General features: G+C 42.2%; 1 protein-coding gene across 2 annotated transcripts in view; it reads left to right on the forward strand.

The window, feature by feature from the left end:
- Positions 1-10128, forward strand: part of LOC136572678 (cytochrome P450 3A29-like) — a 34057-nt gene extending 23929 nt beyond the window's left edge. The window contains exons 10-14 of one of the 2 annotated variants that reach the window (XM_066573490.1): positions 2307-2467; positions 6572-6798; positions 7134-7296; positions 8780-8860; positions 9802-10128. In XM_066573490.1, the coding sequence (XP_066429587.1) occupies positions 2307-2467; positions 6572-6798; positions 7134-7296; positions 8780-8857 (629 nt within the window). In that variant the 3' untranslated portion in view covers positions 8858-8860; positions 9802-10128. Of the gene's footprint in view, positions 1-2306; positions 2468-6571; positions 6799-7133; positions 7297-8779; positions 9760-9801 lie in introns of those variants that run through there. The other variant, XM_066573489.1, reaches the window with a different exon arrangement.
- Positions 10129-20593: the final 10465 nt, after the last annotated feature.

A 20593-nucleotide genomic window follows, 5' to 3' on the forward strand; every position in this document is an offset into this window, starting at 1 on the left:
CATTGTTAATGTCATTAAAACTTAAAGAATAACTACACTTTTTAAAAACTTTTGATATGTCAGAGTAACATGTCAAAAGTTTTGATCAGTTGGGGTCCAGGTGATGAGACTGATCACTTAAATGAAGGGGCTGCATCGTTCACCTGAGTGCTGTGCCCCTTCAGCCCTTCTCAGTTGCTAAAGACTGATGCATAGATTATGTGGCAATGTCTACATGGGGGCTGGCGTCGGCAACAACACAGTGGCTCACTCAGTCCATGCAAAAGACTGAATAACTTTATTTTCTTGAATACTCAGCAATAACATGGAAATCAAATGGAAACACAGCAGCCACTGGCAGCACATACACTTTATGCTATAAACATAACAAACACTTGTCCGTCAAGACGCTAACTGAACAGTAGTTTCCTCAACACTACACGCAGCCAACCTAGCAGAGCCTGACCTGACCTCTTCATTTTGCTTAACTGGCACTTTCCTAGCTGCCACCTCATATTTCTTATGTTCATTCCTGAATTGCCTTTGGTTCTTCAGTTGCTTCTCTACAGGTCCTTGTGTGCAGTCTGCCTTTACTTTTTTATATTCTCTGCAACTTCTTTGGTCTCTTGTACTTCAGAGGATTGCTCACCCTCTATCTGTTGCTCAGCCCTCACCTTCTCAATGTCTATACTAGGGTTTACAGAGGCAATTTCTTCCCTCAAGACTTTCCTACTTTTCACAAACTGTTCACTTGTAGTGCCCAGGTGACCTTCTAAGCATAATTTGGCATGCTTTACTGCTTGTATCTCATTTTTAAGATTCTCCAAACCAACAAATCTTTTTTTAATTTGCTGTCTGAACTGGGTCCTTGACCTCTCTAGTTTATGAACCTTTCTTTCAGGAACACGACTATTCAATTCTCAGTGCCACATCTTTTCGCTTAACTTCTTGGTGAACCTTTAAAGCACTGCCTTTTCTTTTGACACTATTTCCAGAGTGTGTCAAGGTTAGTGCTTCGGTCTCTGTCTTACAAGCTCACGTTCAATGGCATATCTCACACACCTGATTTTCTCAACAGTAAGCCCCTGTTCACACATTTTCTGTTTCTTCTCCAATATGGACACAATCTGATGTTGGTGACCACACTCCACAGTAATATCTTCTAATTCCTGCTGAAGACTTGTTTTACACCATAGGCTGCTACAAATGTTGATTTGTAGCTTCTAATTCTCTTTGAATTTCTCTCTTCTGCTCTTCAACAAAATCCAAGCATGCAGTATTCTTCTCTATTTTTTTTTCCATATCTGACACCTGAGCCTAAAGTGTTGAAATCTGCTCTGCCAGGTTTCTTTTAATTACTGCATAGTTTCTTCCTCTAACTGCTTAAGGAACACATTTCTCTCATCTTCCATTCTCTTCAGGTGCACACTAAGGCCAAGTGTGCCCCCTGTGGTCTAAGAAGGCCATTGCCTGTAGCCCTCTGGAATTTACAGGTTGTGTAAGCAGAACCCCGGTATTAAAAAGTCAATATGAAAGACCTCTTCAAAGAAGCACTCCTGCATTTTTTGCATGTACAGTGCAGCTATATTTTTTATTCAATAATAATGAAGAGTCTTTAGTGCATGCTCTAAAAGTACCTGTTTTAATTGATGTGACAAATATGAGCTGTCTACCATCTTAAATATATTTTCTACTCTGACATGGTTACCCTAATGTAGAATACATTTCACATTATTCCTCTGGCTCTTCAGAGACAGAAGGATGGGGTCTTATCACACTGCCCTTGCTCTGCATACTATCTGAAAGTGATATAGAACTGCTGAGTCTCAGTGTATGCCTATGTAATGGAGCTTCACCCTGCTATCCCCTGCCTCTTTCTTGTGTATCTTTTGAGTGCTTTAGATGAAGCTTAACACTGTAGACATACAGTATGAGATATGGGAAGTTTTAGAACTTTGCAGCTAATCATTGTAGGGCTTAACCTACTCTATCACTGCTCTATCTTCAGCCCTGTCCTGTATATGGGGAGAGAGAAAAGATAGGGCAGGACTTATCTTTCTGCTTTTTTTTTTACCAACATGCAATTACGCAAAATTTGAACTGTCAATACCAAAAAGAATTCTGACTATTTCATGCACTAATAGACTTCGTAGTGGTGAGTATATTTTCATATGCGCCCATCTGTTTAAGCCTTAATGCATGTTAGCAAGTATACATTTTTGTTTTTAGTGTAGGACAAATCTCAAAAGTTACTTCTTCGCATTTCCCATTGTATGCCCGCTCACTCATTTGTAAGATACCAACTTGGCTCTGTATATATTCCACAGAATTGACAGATACTGAAATCATGGCTCAGGGACTTGTCTTTATTATGGCTGGTTTTGAGACCACCAGCAATACACTTATGTTTCTGGCTTACCTTTTGGCAACTCACCCCGATGTCCAAACCAAACTACAGGAGGAAATTGATACAATTCTTCCCAATAAGGTAACACAAATGTGTAATATGGTACTAAGTATTGCCTAAGGGCTCATTCCCACGGCATTAAGGACTTGCTAGCTGCGAAACATACTGTATGCCCTTGGCAGCTGCTATTGTAACAAGATCATCAATGTTACTTAATTCATCTGTCAGTAGTTTTAATGTTGTTGCTGATTGGTGTATATCATACTGAGTACTGATTAGTGTAATTGGTGTATATCATACTGAGTACTGATTGGTGTAATTGGTGTATATCATACTGAGTACTGATTAGTGTAATTGGTGTATATGTATAATAATGAGTACACTGTCCTGGATCTACTAGGTACTTTAGAGTAGAAAGGCTAAAAAGGTAAGCTATAAGTAAATGTACAGACCCAAATATTTATGTTACATTTCAGTCCAAAGATACTTATCAAAGACAATAATATAGTAACAGTACAGCGTGGAGAAGTAATGTCAAGTGTTTCCTATAATTATCTTATGAATGGTATTAGAAAATGTATTCCAAACCCATTCAAATCAACAGTTTGGTGCTTTAGACCGCTCTCACACATGCGTTCACAAAACTGCTAATCGCTGTAAAAAGCAGGCAGTGTGAGAGGGGCTTTAGGAGAAAACTATTTCTATTTAGTCCATTAGCAGCATGATTAGTATGGGTCATGACTAAGGATGAGCGAGTATACTCACTAAGGCACTACTCGTCCGAGTAATGTGCCTTAGACGAGTATCTCCCTGCTCGTCCTTAAAGATTCGGGCGCCGCCGCGGAGCGGGGAGCTGCGGGGGAGAGCGGGGAGGAACGGAGGGGAGATCTCTCTCTCCCTCTCTCCCGCCCGCTCTCCCCTGCTCCCCGCCGCGACTCACCTGTCAGCCGCAGTGGTCCCCGAATCTTTATGGAGGAGCAGGGAGATACTCATCTAAGGCACATTACTCAGACGAGTAGTGCCTTAGCGAGTATACTCGCTCATCCTTAGTCATGACCAAATGTTTTGAGACTGACAGAAATTTGGGTTTTCACAAAATTTGCTCCTTCTAAGTAAGGCCAGCTGCACATGGCTGAGACGGATTCTGCAGATGACTGTGGACACTCGCAGGCGGTCACGCGCAGTGGAGATTTTTTTTTCAATATTGTGTTTCCTGTTGCCGTTGCTAGGCAATGACGCGGGTACTCGTGGCCCATCTGCAATGTTAATTGTGGATGGGCTGTGGGTCAGATGGCTTCCATTGACTTCAAAGCAGGCTGTCCGTGTGGAGTCCACAGCAAAATAAAGCATGCTGCAATTTTTCCTAGTGTGAAGGAACAAGTGAAACTACATACCTTTCAATTTATGCAATTTTCTGTGGATCCTCCGCACAGATGCCGACCGCAGATACCGCAATAGGAATCTGGTCATGTGAAGCCGGCATTATACTGAAACTCAATCGTAAACATTTCATACGTTTTAAAACTTTTATTGACAAATACATCAAATTTAGACAAAGACCTAATATTTACAGTGTTGTCCTTTTTTTTAGACTTCTGTAATTTTCACTGGCATGCTGGATATCAGCTTCTGGCCCAACTCATTCTTGCCTAATCAGTGCTTGGAATGTATCAAATTTCTGTGCTTTTGTTTGTCCAGCCACTTATTGAAGATTAACCACAGGTTCTCAATTGGATTGAGATCTAGGGAAGCTGGCCATGGACCCAAAATTTCAAGGTTTTCTTCACTGTTATCACTTTTGCCTTGTGACATGGGGCTCCATCATACTGAAAAAGCATTGTTCATCACCAAATTGCTCCTTGATCGTTGGGAGAAGTTGCTCTTGGAGTATGTTTAGATGCCATTCTTTATTTATGGCAGCGTTCTTAGGCAAAACTGTGAGTGAGCCCTCTCCCTTGTATAAAAAGCAACCCCACATATAAGTGGTCTCAGGATACTTCACTGTTGGCATGACACAGAACTCATTATAGCACTCAACTTTTCTTCTCTGGAAAACATTCTTCCAGATGTCCTAAACAGTCTGAAGGGGCTTCGTCAGAGAAAAGAGCTTTACCCCAGTACTGTGCAGTCCAATCCATGTACTTCCTACAATATATCTGTCTGTCTTTGATGGTTTTCTTGGAGAAAAGTGGCTTCTTTGCTTCGCTTCCTGACACCAGGTAGTCCTCCAAAAGCCTTCGCCTCACTGTGCGTGCAAATGACTCTTTAGGAGATAGTTCTGCACTTCTTGATCTTTCTTGGACACCATGAAGCCTTTTTCACAGCAATTGAACTTCTTCCCTTGTAGTTCTTGATGATCCAATAAATAGTTGATTTAGGGGAGATCTTACATTCAGCAATGTGCCTGCCTGTACAGACCTTTTGATGCAAAGCAATGATAACTGCATGTGTTTCCTTGGAAGTAACCATGGTTAACTGAAGAAGACAATGATTTCAAACAGCATACCCCCTTCTAAAGCAACCAGTCTGCTCTTGCAATTCAATCAGCATGACAGATTGATATCAGCTGCCTTGTCCTCGTTAACACTTTCTTCTCAACTAACCAGAAGATCACTTAAATGATGTTAACAGGTCATTTCATGGCACGGCTGAAATTCCTGCCTGGTTTAGATGATTAACGCTCAAAAGATGTCTTTTGAGCGACATTTGAGCGATAATCGTTGTGTGCATTTAGGGCAAGGTGATCGCTCAAACGGCAGTTTGATTGACAGTTTGGAGCGAGCACTTTGCGCTCCGAGCGGGGCATGCAGAAGACAAGCGGGGCGCTTGTCTTCTGCATCCAGCTGTTCTCTTCTCACAGAGCTCAGCTGTTATCCAGCTGAGCGCTCTGTGCGGGGTGTGCAGAACATAGCTGGACCACTGTGTTCTTCATACTCGGCTTTTTTCACGGAGCAGGATACAGCTGAAATGATAGTATCAGTTGTATCCCGCTGTAAACTCCTGATAAGGCTGATCGTTGTCTTTCGGCATGCTGAAAGACAACGATCAGTGACTCCTTAACGAAAACTGCACAATGTCAGTGCAGTTAGACCTAACGATTCTCGCTCAAAAGACGACTTTGTGTCTAAACCAGCCTTAAAGCAACCAGTTTGCTCTTGCAATTTAATAAGCACGACAGATTGATATCAGCTGCCTTTTTCTCATTAACACTTTCTCCTGAACTAACCAGAAGATCACTCAAATCATGTTAACAGGTCATTTCATGGCAGGGCTGAAATTCAGTAGAAATTTTGTTTTTGTAATTAAAGGGGTATTCCGAGAGCAAAGTCTAATTCTAAAATAGTGATAAATCTGACAGTCCTATAGTAAATCCATCCATTACCTTTCCTCTGCTTTTCCTGTTCTCCTCATTCTGCAGCACCTGTTCTCCTGTTCAGACCTCCTGGGCTTCATTACTACATCTCCCATAATCCCCTGGGTTGCATCTCTGCCTGTTCACTCTATATCCCCCTCCCACGCACAGGTCATGAAAGCTAAATCCCACCCACTAAACCAGTCGACGCTCGCTTATTCACAGCCATTCAGTGAATAACATCACTGAATGGCTGTGATTGGTTTATCGAGCACCGGCTATGATTGGCTGGCACTCGATCCAATCACAGCGCTAAGCTACACAGCTACCTGATGGCAGGGGAATTGAAAACCGAGCCAGGGAGATGACAGCGGGGAGAAGTCTGAAGCAGCTTGCCGCACCACCGGGTAGAGCATTGTGTCGGAGGGGAGTATTGCGTTTTTTTTTTAACCTAGTATATACTCAAGTATAGCTAGGCTTATACTCGATTCAATAAGTTTTACCAGTTTTTTGTGGTAAAAATTATTGACTTGGCTTATACCTGGGTCGGCTAATACTTGAGTATATGCAGTATTATATGGCCTGCTCCTGTATTCAGCTGTAAATAAGTAGATTTGCCATTCAGGATTCTAAGCAAGCCCATATGTGAGCCATAATGACTGCTATTATAGCCCAACTCTCTCAGAAAACAAATTGACTAATAATTGTCTGAATATAATTACTAACAACTTGATAGCAATGTCATTGGTGAACATGGTGAAATGTATGAATGCCTGACCACACTGCAATGTAATCTACCAAGGATAAACAAGCAATGTATTTACCCTCTGCAGGCTCCTCCAACATACGAAGCTCTGATGCGGATGGAATATCTTGAAATGGTGCTTAATGAAACCTTGCGACTCTACCCTGCAGCTGGGAGAATTGAACGTGTTTGTAAGACAACAACTGAGATCAATGGAGTAACGATCCCAAAGGGCGTTTTGACAGTTATCCCGGCCTTTGTTCTGCACCGTGACCCGGAGCTCTGGCCTGAACCAGAAGAATTCAGACCTGAAAGGTATTATATGTATAGCTACTTTTAGACATAACGCGAAGTGCCCGATTCTCGTTTGCCCGAGTGAACAAGCTGGTGACGTCATCATCAGCTCATTCCCACTTGTGCAGCCTGTTTAGACTCCACGGTTCTCGTTGACTTCTCGTTCAGTGTTACACATTACTATGTCAGAGCAGCATGTAGTGTCCCAGACTACCGATGCATAATAATGTACAGTATGCATCAGGTAGTCAGAGAAGGGGTGTGGCCATCTTTGTTTGTCCAAGATCGGAGGGTCACTATACACTGGCCCTACATTACTTATTTACTAATGGATGTTTGTCTTTTTTCATGCACAGATTTAGTAAAGAAAACAAGGAAACCCAAGACCCTTACACCTTCCTGCCCTTTGGAGCTGGACCGAGGAACTGCATAGGGATGAGATTTGCCATGATCAATATGAAATCAGCCATCACCCTGCTGCTGCAGAACTTCTCTCTCAGAACGTGTAAAGACACTCCAGTAAGACACCTGTTCAGATGGATTATTACATGTGGGAACTTCAGCTAGAGAGTCATTGAATAAATTAATTGTTTACTATAAAGGTACCCAAGCAAAGCGATTAAAGGAATTTACAGTTTCCCATACATTTCAGATAACTGTTGTCCAATTGCTCATTTGACTGACAGCTATCTTTTCCAGACCCTCCATAGCCATGTTGGCTAAACTCACTGCCAGAGGTGCTTAACTCCCAAGTACAAAAGAATCAGTTGAAATCCAACTGCCTCAATCCCTATTTCCCCATATTTCTGCATTTTGGGGGACAGTCGATAAGCCACCATACACATTACATAATTGGCCGTTCCCGCCTAAGTTGGTGGCTTCAGCTAATCTATATCTAATGTGCATGGCCACTCCAAACTTTCCTGTTTTGCATTATTATACTGTTGAAAGAAGGAAGTTATGCCTTGTAATCAAGATGTCTAAGATATGAGAGAGGTTGCATGTTTCAAAATAATTTTTGCCTCCAAGATGTAAATAATGCATGATCCTTTACTTTAGGCCGGCTGTACACAAACAAGTCAGATTCCTCATGTGGGATCCTGCAGCGGAATCTGACTGTGTGCCCTGCCGGTGACCCCGCGTACGTGTAATCTTCTTAAATCTGTACTGCGGACGGTCCGGCCGACCCTCAGGCTAACATGTGCAGTACAGCTTTTGTGGCGCCGTTGCTATGCGATGACGCCGATCCCGCGACCCTTCCTCAATGATGATTGTGGAAGGGCAGCAGGTCAGACGGCTTCCCTTCAATGAAAGTCGTCCACACGGAATCCACCTAAAGTTAGAACATACTGCAAATTTTTCCTCCACAATTGGAAAATCACATTTGATTTCGCTCGTGTGCAGGAAAAATGGCTTTTGCATTGCATGCTATGGGCAGTATTTGCTGCGGAATCTGGAGGCGGACACCTGTTGCGGATTCCACAAGGCAAATCCACCCGTGTGCAGGTGGACAAAATGTGCATATTTATGTCAATGCATGAACAAAGGGGGAAACAGACGACTCATAGCTGAACTTTCCTAAACTTAAATTTTTGGTGATGGTTCAAGTGATGACAAAATCGTGGAATTTAAAAGAAATAGTTGCCACATGGTTTTAGAGTGCTCTAAAACATAATCATACTGAGCTGAGGGTATGTGACGATGCATCTAGCCCTGATCCTGTGACATTCTGGACTGTGGACTGTTAAATGTGACCTATATTGATTGATAGTGGCAAACAATCAGGAATACATTGTAGCAAAACCTAAGCTGTGATAATCATGTCTGTTTGGGTTTTCTTTCATGGATAACATACTTAGATGTTGTAAATGATGGGAAACTGTAATACAAAGTATATAAGAAAGTTGCATAGCTATTACAGAACAATTACAATGTATTAATATAACACTGGGGACCTCTTTAATAGACTACAAGTCTTAATCTGTTAAATCTAATGTTACAGATCCCTCTGGAAATTGACACCCGAGGATTCCTGAAGACAACAAAACCAGTTATACTGAACCTTGTGCCAAGAGACTGAATGGTGACCATGATATCATTAGTAGATGCAGTACGAATGAGCTGACATCAGTGCACTGTACTCTGAAAGTGTGTAGAAAGGCCAGGATCATTTATGTTAACCTGGCAAACATTGATGTAAGGATGCCTGTAAAATTATGCAGCAAATCTGCGTACATTCATCCCTTGTGTTCTTTAAGAACCGTGGGAGAAATGTACTAAATCCGGAATTTCGGACAAAGGACTTACTAAAATTTCCCCAGTGCACGTTGCGCTGAATATATGAAGATGCGCAGACCTCTTCATGTATTCAGCGCATCCCCGGAAGCTTCACAGAAATGTATTTCTGGCATAATTTACACCACTTTGTGGCGTAGGAAAATACATCAATCTGTCAGTCTGGGTGGCCACGCCCCCTCTCACGCAAGCCATGCCCACATTTTAAAAAATTGTCAGGGCTAGCGCAGGAGTAAGAGAAGAGCGAATGTTTCATTACCACCGTCCAGGATATAAAGATTACTAAATGCAGGATGTATGTTTAATGGTAACACATGTATAGAGCTTCTTACAGGCACTTAATAAACTCTATAACTAGTTTTTATTTACCTACATACTATTAACTGAGCTCAGATGACCATAAGGGAAATGAAGTACTAGTCATCTTTTGTATTAGGTGTTTAAATGCAATATCATATTGTGTCTATAGAAGGCAGTACTGTATTTTTATAGGAGGAAAATAAATGTCCCAGTCAGCAGCGGCCCCGACATGTATCACCCATCATGAGGAATGGAAAGATCACTTATATTTAGTTTTACATGTTGAGGATGTAAATCTGCACTATACACAGTCAATATAAACTGTGCAGAGGCCAAAAGCACTGTTTATGTCATACAATGCAATATAAAAAACTAATTATGACATCATCAAGTTGCCTTATGTGTCAATCCTTTTTTTTTTAATGACAGATGACTGAATGTGATTGTGTGACACATGCATGGACGACTGGAGAAGTTAATGGAAACCATAGTCAGGACTTGTTATAAAGGACTGCAATGGGTGGCAAGCTGGAAGAGGCCTACACTCTCTAAGGGGTTTCTAAGATGTGGCTGGAGAGCCGTGTCATGGTGGCAATGAGCCAGAACACTCTTTGTAATCTCGTGCACCATTGAAGGTATATAACAGGATCTGGACGACTAATGGAATTAGGTGATCATGATGCCAGTGTCTGGATTAAAAGTACTTGGTAGCGAAATAAGACTAAGACATGTATGTAGGTAAATGACAGGCACACCATTTACTTTCAGAACCGTGGTTGTCTGTATTAATATTAAAGACAGATATCCAGAAATTGCATATACAACTTGCATATACACTGTTTAACACTTTAGACACAGATAAACAAACTTTGAGGAGGGAGCATCTAAGCCACAGGTGTCAAACACAAGGCCCGTGGGCCGAATCCGGCCCGCCACCTCATTTTCTGTGTGTAAGTTCCCTCACTCCTCCGTGCTGCTGTCAGTATGCAATCTTCTCTCGGCTTGTTCTGTCTAGTGCAGACAGTAAGAGAGGAGTGCCGATAGCAGACTGACAATGGCCGCGGAGGAGGGAAGAAGACTGCAGAGAATATCATCTCTGCAGCGAGGAGAGTGACGCTGAGAAGGAGCAGCTGCAGGGTGGGAGCCAGTCAGCGCTGACCTCCTCTCACCGGCTCAAGAAGGACTGAGAGCAGCCGGTATACCTGCCAGTGGGACCATATTGGATGCAGGTAAGTATAAATATGTGTATCAAAATGCAGAAGTGTCCTTGTGTGTATATATGTATATATGTGTGTGTCTGTACGTATATATGTGTGTGTCTGTACGTATATATGTGTGTGTATGCGCCGAATGGTGTGCGTGCACCTGTGCACGCGCAGAATGGGTGTGCGCCTGTGCACGCGCAGAATGGGTGCGCGCCTGTGCACGCGCAGAATGGGTGCGCGCCTGTGCACGCGCAGAATGGGTGCGCGTCTGTGCACGCGCAGAATAGGAGCGCGTGTGTATGCACAGAATGGTGTGCGTCTGTGCATGTGTATGCGCAGAATGGTGTGCGTCTGTGCGTGTGTATGCGCAGAATGGTGTGCATCTGTGCGTGTGTATGTGCAGAATGGTGTGCGTCTGTGCATGTGTATGCGCAGAATGGTGTGCGTCTGTGCGTGTGTATGCGCAGAATGGTGTGTGTCACTGGCCACTATGGGGGACCTTATTACCAATCGGGCCACTGTGGGGTTCACTTTTACTTTACTGTCTTACAATTAGAATCGGCCCTTTGAAGGCAGCCATAAGGCTGATGTGGCCCCCGGTGAAAATGGGTTTGACACCCCTGATCTAAGCTAAGGAAGAGCTATATTGAGAGAACTACCCCTTATGAACCCCACTAACAGTTTTGCCATTTCTGAAACACCGTTTTATTTAGTACTCACAAACTTCTATGAAGATTCTCTACTTCTTTTTTTGAAGTTATCATCTGGTAGAAAGCAGAGTTGGCTTGAACGGACATCAGGTTTGGAACAACAAACAGTCTCTCTCAGCATCGGGGTAATTTCTGAGCAGCTGCACACAGGATTTCTTGAAAGTTTACATAACATTTCTCTAATTACAGCAGGACAGACAAGAAGGAAAAAGCTGGGTCTTCACATGGCTATCCGCCTTCCTCCCTCGTGTCCATCTCAGCTCCTCTCTCTCCCCTCTAACTGACCTCTTCACTGTCTCACTCAATATTCCCTACTGCACTTCACTTCTGTCTTCTAACACTGTTTTCAATTTCTAAGTAAGCAATACAAAATGAACTGGAACCCCCATTTTTCCCCAATGAGGCAGCCTGTCACAGCTCAGCAGCTAACTGATTTACGACGGTGCCTCAACAATCTTAACTATTTAATTTCCTGACTCCCTCTTCTTATTAAATGAATTCCAGCATAACTGCCCTTTGTTAAATGCACTGGTAGTTAGAACAGTTGCTCTTAACTTGAAGGTAAAGTACTTTTATCCTGTAGTGCCGGACCAGGTCACTACAGGACCTCCCACAACTATCAGTTATATGCGATATGTTGTACCCTCTCATTTCCAGATGTTTGGTAGACTTCCCCTGAAATACAGACTATAGGATTGTCTCCACTGCTGATAGCAGCAATCAGGCAATGTAGTTCTTCTGTACATTGGGGTTAACAGGATATTTTATCAGGAGGGTGTACAGTACATAGTCACAAGTCACGGGAGCGGACACCAGCAGCATATGTTCCTGTGCAAGAACAGTATATGGATGCCTTCATTTTCCACCGCTTATTTGATATGGTATTTCCACCCCTGACTGAACAAGTTGTGATGTAACAGCAGACTACCTGATTGAAACCCACCTATAATCTGACAGCTGTTCGTGCTCATGCAGAATGTCTAGACGGGCAGATCATCGCTGAGAACTGCTCACTTCTCGCTCAGTGTTTCACAACACTGAGCGGGGAGTGTTTAGACGTAACAAGAAGCAAGCGAACCAGCGATTTAGTTTCTTTATGCCAACTGAAACCGAGTGACAAATTAAAAGGGTATGAGGGCTCACATTTAGACATAATGAATATCGCGCACTTTTGTTTATTTGAGTGATAATCATTACATGTAAACGGGCCTTAAGCCTGTAGAGCCGTTAACAGCTCTTCAGCGGTTTGGGTGTGCTCACCAAAACAGATGAGCTTTAGCACAGCATGGTGCAGTTTCCTGCATGCAGTGTTATGTAGATAACAGTGTTGATATAGAAGGTTATTAAAAGTTAGCAGGAGGAGGTGAAGAAAGAGGGGGTGAGGTGAGGAGGGGACAGACATGGATGAACGTCCCGCAAGTCTTGGTGAACAATGAAATGAAGGCCACCAATTTTAGCTTCATGCCTCACCCTATGGACATTGACCCAGTGTGCTGTTAAGAATATGTAACGCCCCGTGCCCATGCTTGCTGGACCATGTATCCAAGCTCAGGTGCACCCTGTCACTGACAGCGTTGTGCAGCACCAGAGACACGTTATCGCTCACATGATGGTGCAGTTCAGGAATGGCTCTTTTTGGCAAATAAATGGCAGCTGGTACTATGGATTAGCACAGACCATTACATTGTGGAAGTTGCCTGTGTCCGCTAGCCCGAAGGACAGCATTTCCAACACCAGAGGCTGTGCAATGCTTACATTTAGGCTCTGTGCTCGGAAGGGTAGTACTTTTACTTTTACTTTTTACCAAAAACACACAAAAATAAAGAGAGCCCTCCAGGACGCCCAATAATTGCAGGAATTAACTCGATCACATGTGCATTATCAGAATACGTAGATCATCAATTACAAAGAATTGTAATTAATTTACCAGCATATATTAAGGACACCAGTGACTTTCTGGAAGCATTAAAAATGAACAGTTGGCAAGAAAATTACTGGTTGTGTACTTTGGATGTAACGTCCTTATATTCGAACATCCCACATGAGAAGGGTATATCAGCAGTCAATCACTTTTTGACTAGGGATACATCCATGCCGGATCACCAAAAAATGTTTATTCTCAGAGCAATCAGATTTATTCTACAAAATAATTATTTTACTTATAAAGATCGTTTTTATATTCAAAACAAAGGTACCGCCATGGGCACGAAATTTGCGCCGGCGTATGCCAACCTATTTATGGGAGCCTTGGAGGAAGAGATAAAAGATAAAAATATTATTCTTTACCGTCGTTTTATTGATGATATATTTTTTATATGGGGAGGAGAAGAATATGAATTAGAGAATTTTATAAAAAATTTAAATTCGAGAGAATGGGGACTCGAGTTCACAGGAAATTTTAGTCAAAAGAGTATAGTCTTTCTGGACGTTGAAATTTTTATTGACGATAGAAAAGTAATTAACACAAAAAATTATTTTAAACCTACCGACACAAACAGCTATTTAAAGTTTACTAGTTGTCACGCAAAATCGTGGAAAAGTAATATTCCATATGGCCAGTTTGTACGTATGCGTCGGAACTGTTCCAAAGTTGAGGACTTCATTACGCAATCAGTAATATTAAAAAAACGATTCCATGAAAAACAATACCCTACACAACTTGTTGAAACAGCCTACAAGAAAGCGTTGACAAGAACAACTGAACAAAAAAGAGGAAACCAGGAACGAAAAAAGAAAAGGGCGGAAGAAGAGAACCATAGCCTTCAATCAAGATTTATAACAAAGTACAATATACAACATGGAGGAATTCGAAATATTCTGCAGAAGCATTGGAACATTTTAAAAGATGACCCCTTTTTACAAAAAGATCTATCTGAAAGACCAATAGTTACGTTCAGACGAAATAAAACAATTAAAGACATACTAGCTCCCTCTTGTCCTTTTAAAAAACAAAAAAATAAACAGAATAAAGTTACAAAAGATGCGAATCAATTGCTAAAACCCATCCAAGGTGCATTCAAATGTGGAATTTCTAGATGTAAATGCTGCACACATATCACGCATGGAAAAAAAGAAATACCATTATCAATAACAACTCCAAAGAAAACACACAAGATCCAATCACTTCTGACATGCAGCTCCAAATTCGTGATATACCTCCTACAATGCCCTTGTGGGTTAAGGTATATAGGACGCACTATTAATCCGTTACGAACGCGTATCAACAAACATCGCAACAACATAGTGAATGGTTTCGAAAAACACAGCATTTCAAAACATTTTAAAAAAGAACATAATAAAGACGCCAGAGGTTTAAAAGTTACACCCCTTGAGAAGGTCAAACCAGAAATATTTTCCTTGCTTAAAAAACGAGAAATGTACTGGATTTTCCGACTACAAACATTGAATCCAAGAGGATTGAATGAAACTCTGGAAAAAAACTTTTAAATAATAAAAAAAAAAAAAAAAAACCCTCTTTTTAATTTAATTTTTTAAGGTTTTCTATATCATGTGAATATATTTTTAGCGAATTTTGAATGCTAGTGTATACTAGGAAAATTCTCTTCTTTGATATGTACAAACCATTGATTGCATTTTTAACAAAATACGAAAGACCAGAATTAATATGAATAATGTTTAATGAATTTTAATTGAACAAAATACTGCCTTCCTGGATAGATTCCTAATAATGTTACGACATAATGCATGAATTTATTCTTATATATGATATCGCCCACAACTTATTGGATAAAGGCTGAGTAAAAATTGATTAGGTGACCTTATTGAGGCATTGTGAGCTAACCACGTATATATCAAAAATTTTCTAATATCTCCCTTTGGTAGGATAGTGAGACGCCGATTAGGTTGCCGGCGTTGGGTTAATATACCCCCAATATAGCCGATGTTGCTAAGATATACCAATAACATGAATACGTCAGAACGCCGGTCATGTGACCTGCTCAATGACGTGGGCTTACTAGACACTGCCCCCATCAAGGCCTCTACCGCCAGGAAAATACATCCCTATTATGGCCGTCGTTGCTAGGATACATCAGCAACATCAGTACGTCAGAACGCCGGTCATATGACCGGCGCGATGACGTGGGCTTACTAGACATTGCCCCTACCAAGGCCGCGATTGTCAGACGCTCCTTGCGTTGACACACGTCACCGCGCCGGTCAATTGACTGACGTGATGACGCTGTATAATCTAACACATGCCATAAATATAGCCACCACCATCGGGAGATGTTTTTAGTGGTGGGCGTCGGGACGCCGGTCAGGTGACCGGCGCAATGACGTAGGTTCACCACAGCACAGCATAGCACGCCCCCATATCTCATTAGCAGTGTCAAGACGTCAACCATGTGACCGGCGCTGTGACGCCGGCACATTATGACACGCCCCCATCACGGCTGCCTCCATATCTCATCAGCAGCAATAGAATGTCTAGACGCCGACCATGTGACCGGCGCCATGACGTCGGCACATTATGACACGCCTCCATCATGGCTGCCCCCACCAGCAGCATGTTTTGTAAGTAATCCATTTTCTATATATATGTGATGATTTTATGTTGTATTATGGCTTGAGAAAGGTGCCTGTGTGCACTGAAACGCGTCGCCTGTTATTTTAGCGAAGTGTGGAATTAAAGCTGTTATTGCTTCACTTCTAATACGTGTGGTAAACATCTATTTGGAGGCTGAAGGAGTCATCACTTCAAGGAGGGGGTCCATGGTCATCATACCCCCCTCCTCCCCAGTAAGTGTAACTCCTATTTATTTCTTGACAGATCACTAACTGTGGTTACACACTACTTATCGAGCGCAGAAAATTTTGTTTGCTGATAGCTCTTTTGCATTCTATTTCTTTGGGACCACTCTCTTATGAGAGACCCCAATTATTTCTGCAGCTCTCCCCCGGGTTCTGGAGGATCAAAATAGTGTTGGTTTCCACTGAATGTCAACCTCGAGGCGCTATCTGGTTTATCTTCTTGTGATTATCTTGATACGGCGCTTCTGGGAAAACAGCCAAGCATGCAGCCTTCGTATCTGGTTCTGTATCATCTCTGAATTTCTGGACAAATCTCTCTCAGTTTTGCAAAGCCTTGGCATATCGTATATGATTTTTAAGGCTACAAATTAAGTTTTTCTAATTTTAGCATTGGATAGAAATTGCATACAGGTATAAAGCATAAAAAAACATATGGCAATATATACATATACCCTCACAAACCCCCCTAAAAACTTAATATGGAGATCAAGCACCAGGCCTCACACTCTCCCTTGGTCACCTCTCCCTTGCATCAGGGTTTCCCCACTGCCCGTAAGGCCCTACTTCTAGGAGGGGGGATCCCTACCTCACCTCAGAAGGAGGCCATGGATTCCCTGGGCTCATTTTCCGGGCATCCATACCCTCTATCTGTATAAGTTAACACCCCGTAGAGTGCGCCCTCGCTGGAACCTAAAGTCTTATGCACTATCCCTAGGCAAATGGGAAGTCCACTGACAATGCATCTTAGGAGATCGGGGCAGGCGCAGTACTAGTACATTTCTCAATTCTTCTGGTAATGTACGTGGTTAGCATTATCGTGATTGGCTCAAACAAAGGGAATGTTGGTGTCACATTGTCCAGTCCCTTACTCATACTCTTTTTGATCAAAGGGATAATACACGTACAGGAAATCAGCAGAACTAACAAATCAATGCCCAGCATTATACCTACTTGAACTAGGACTTTCTACCATACCTTCAACCATGAAAAATATTGGTCCCAGGGATCTGTAACCCCGGAATTCCTTTTAAGTTCTTCTGACAGACTGGCTAACTTTTTTTTACCTGTAGGTCCGGTGGTTATTTACCAATCATCTTACACACTCCACCTTTTTCTGCTAAAATCATATCCAAGGCCATTCTATTTTGGAACCTCATAGATGCAGGGCCCTAACTGGTCAACTAACCCTTGCAACGCATCCCTGGTGTAGTTTACAAACCTTTGCTGATTGTAATAGATATAAAATGTATCCAATCTACATTCTTATTAACAGTGACAATAGCAAATAAGGACTCAAAACCTGCTTTAACCTGATCTCTAGCCTTAAATTCATCTGACACTCCCCTTGACACTCCTATTGCATTTATGTATACATGTGGATCAAAGCTACCACCTGGAGCGTCAACTTCTCTCTTAGTACGATGCGGCGTTGGATTCTCAACCTCAGTGTAGTCTTCATATTGCACATTTGATTGTATTAATTTGTTCTGATCCCTGAAACAGGGGGCTAGTGTACAGTAGTCAAAGGTGTATGTGGCTATGGGTGTTAGAGGAATTGTACCACAATGTCACATCGCCTTCATATTCTCTGGACCAGGGGTTCCAGTTTCCCTTCTTTCCTGACCCTGAATGTGTGACGGCCACTTCCACCCAGGTCCCCACCCTGCCCATAGCATGTAAAGGATATGCAGGATCATGAGTTCTGTGCTCTGGGACCCCAGGCCTTTTTTTGCAATGCGAAGTGTGGATCCAAGTAGGCTTTCCTTCAAGCTTGACTGCAGTTGGGGTGGTGAGCAACACCTGTTAAGGACCTTCAAACCGGGTTTCTAGTCCTTCTCTCTCAAACTTTTTCACGTACGCCCGGTCAGCTGGTTTCAGATCATGACACTCGTCTGTAGGACCTGGGAGAGAAGCAGAGACTGCAGAATGTGTTACTGACAATTCCTTGGAGAGGCCTATGACAAAATTAACAAGAGAATCATTCCCCAAGCTCAGCTACTGTGGCATATACCCTCCTGAGAAAAGAAACTAATGGAAGGCACTCAATCCAAGATTTGTCCATTTTCTCCATTTCCTTTAGTATCTACTTTCCCCCTACTCCGTGGATGGTAGAGTGTGTGAAAGACCTGTGATATAGCCAAGGAAATGCAAATAAGAGCCCAGGCGTTAAAGGTGACTCATTGCAAATTAGAAAGAGATTCTACAGATGCACGTAATCAAACTACAGACTTTTTAAATCAAGTTGCAGAGTTGAAAATGAAGTTAGCAAAGAGAAATGGTGAAATGGAAGCTCAGAGTAAAGAGTCTCAAAAGCTGGTGCAAAAAAAAAAAGCACCAGAGGTTTGGCCTTAGTGCACACCTGAAGAGAATGGAGAATGAGAGAAATGTGTTCCTCAAGCAGTTAGAAGAAGATGCAGAAATAAAGAGAAACCTGTCAGAGCAGATTTCAACTCAGGCTTATGTGTCAGATATGGAAAAGAAAATAGAGAATACTGCATGCTTGGATTCTGTGGAAGAGCATAAAAGAGAAATTCAAAGAGAATTAGAAGCTACAAAGTCAACAGTATGAACAAAAAGCAGCTGCTTATGATTAACTTGAGGAGTTTAAAACGAGTCTTCAACAGAAACTAGAAGATGCTACTGTGGAGCTTGGTCACAAACGTCAGATTGTGTCCAAACTGGAGAAGAAATAGATGTGTGGACAGGGGCTTACTGAAGAGAAACTGAGGTCTGTGGGATATGTCACTGAATGTGAGCGTGCTGAGGAAAGGGATCGTAAGAAAGAGACCAAAGCACTAACCTTGTCATGTACCCTGATAGTATTTTCAGAGGACAAGGCTGTGTTTAAAAGGTTTGCTAAGAAGTTAAGCACGAATATGAAACACTGGGAATTGAATAGTTGTGTTGCTGACAGGAAGATTCAGAGAATTGAGAACTCTAGGACCCAGTGTAGTAGACATGATAATTAGTTAGTATAAAATGTCTATTTATTTGTATAAACCAAATGTATTACACTACTGTGGTGACTTTAACTCTGTGGAGGTTAATGGCCACACAATCTCACCATGGTAATTGCTGGACAATGGCATGGTGAAAGATGTGTGGTATAATGTTACCCTAATACAAAGTTCCACAGCAGCCTCTAAGAGTTAAAGTCACAATATTATATGTATGCTTGTATTCATTATTGTTTGCTACCCCAGCCCTACCTTCCCCCACACCGAAACTTCCCCCCCATACTGAAACTTCTCAAACAAAGACTGCCACGTACACTGAAATTCCTTCAGCTCGACCGCATGCTGAGAAGACAAAGTCCACACGTACACTGGACTTGAGAGAAGGTGGGGAGGGGGGTGTGGAATTCCATATGACCCAGCGAATAAGAATATATATATATATGTTACTGATGTAAGCTGTTAAACGCCCATAAAGGGCAGGTATTATGTGTTTCAATAAATTGAGGCTTCTGGGCGTTGTATGCTCAGAACCATATTGGACATGAGACTGATATCTTGCATCTAACTTGGGGCAGTGTGTGCATACTGTATTATACACAATTAGGAATCTACAGAATACCCTGAAGCCTGCTGGAGAAAAACATATTGCAGTTCAATTGGCGTTCCTGTGTGAGCGGGTGGATTTGTGAAGAGTCAGAGTCTGGAACGTATAGAGATCCGCAGATAACACGTGGAACTCAGGGGCCCGAAAATCTACAGAACATGGTAAGATTGCTTTATGTTAATCTACCTGTGTCAGCTGACTTCTAACTGTTAATCTGCCTATATCTGATCCAGACTAGACCTTCACTGAAAAGCAGGTAATAACTCTAGTTCTGTCTACCCGATTACCACCGTGTAACCTGTCTAGGGGTATTCTGTATGCTGTGAATGTTGTTTCTGAGACGGTTAAAGACTGTGTATCTAAGACCAAGAGACAGATTCTATGAGGATTAACTTTTTGCGCGTAGACGGGCGGACTTGAGTGTATAGCAGGACATAGTCTGTGTTCCTATACGCTTTGAGGGCGCACTCTCCTAGGTAATAGTGTGAGGTCAGGTAAATCTAAAATAGGCGTATTCACTTGTATGATCGAGCATGGTATATGCTCTTGTACATAGGGAAGGATACGCGGAGATTATAGCCGTGTGGTGTGACGGCTAAAGGCTCCGGATATTGTTGAGGTCTTGGTCACTGAATATAATCGTCAGTCTCTGTGTATAGCTAAATGTCATGTCCAAATTGTGTGCAGGGAGTGCTGTTGGGGATTACTAGTAGAGGGTGGGCTGTTGCAAAGGTAGGTGAGACATATACCTTGAGCCGTTGTGGGTATTCTCCAGTAATCCCGTCTGTTCGGTGTTATAGAATTAATGTGCATTGTGATTTGAGGGGGAAAGAAGGGTTATATTGGAAGGATTGAGAAGGTTAGGCATAGATTCAGGTTGTTCAGAGAATGGGGAACAAAGTGAGCAAAGACAAGGGCCATAGAGCATGTGATTTGGTTGCTAAAAGGGAGGGAGCAGAGTTTGCTGAACAA

Source organism: Eleutherodactylus coqui, chromosome 7, assembly GCF_035609145.1.
Source record: "Eleutherodactylus coqui strain aEleCoq1 chromosome 7, aEleCoq1.hap1, whole genome shotgun sequence".
NCBI classification, from domain to species: domain Eukaryota; kingdom Metazoa; phylum Chordata; class Amphibia; order Anura; family Eleutherodactylidae; genus Eleutherodactylus; species Eleutherodactylus coqui.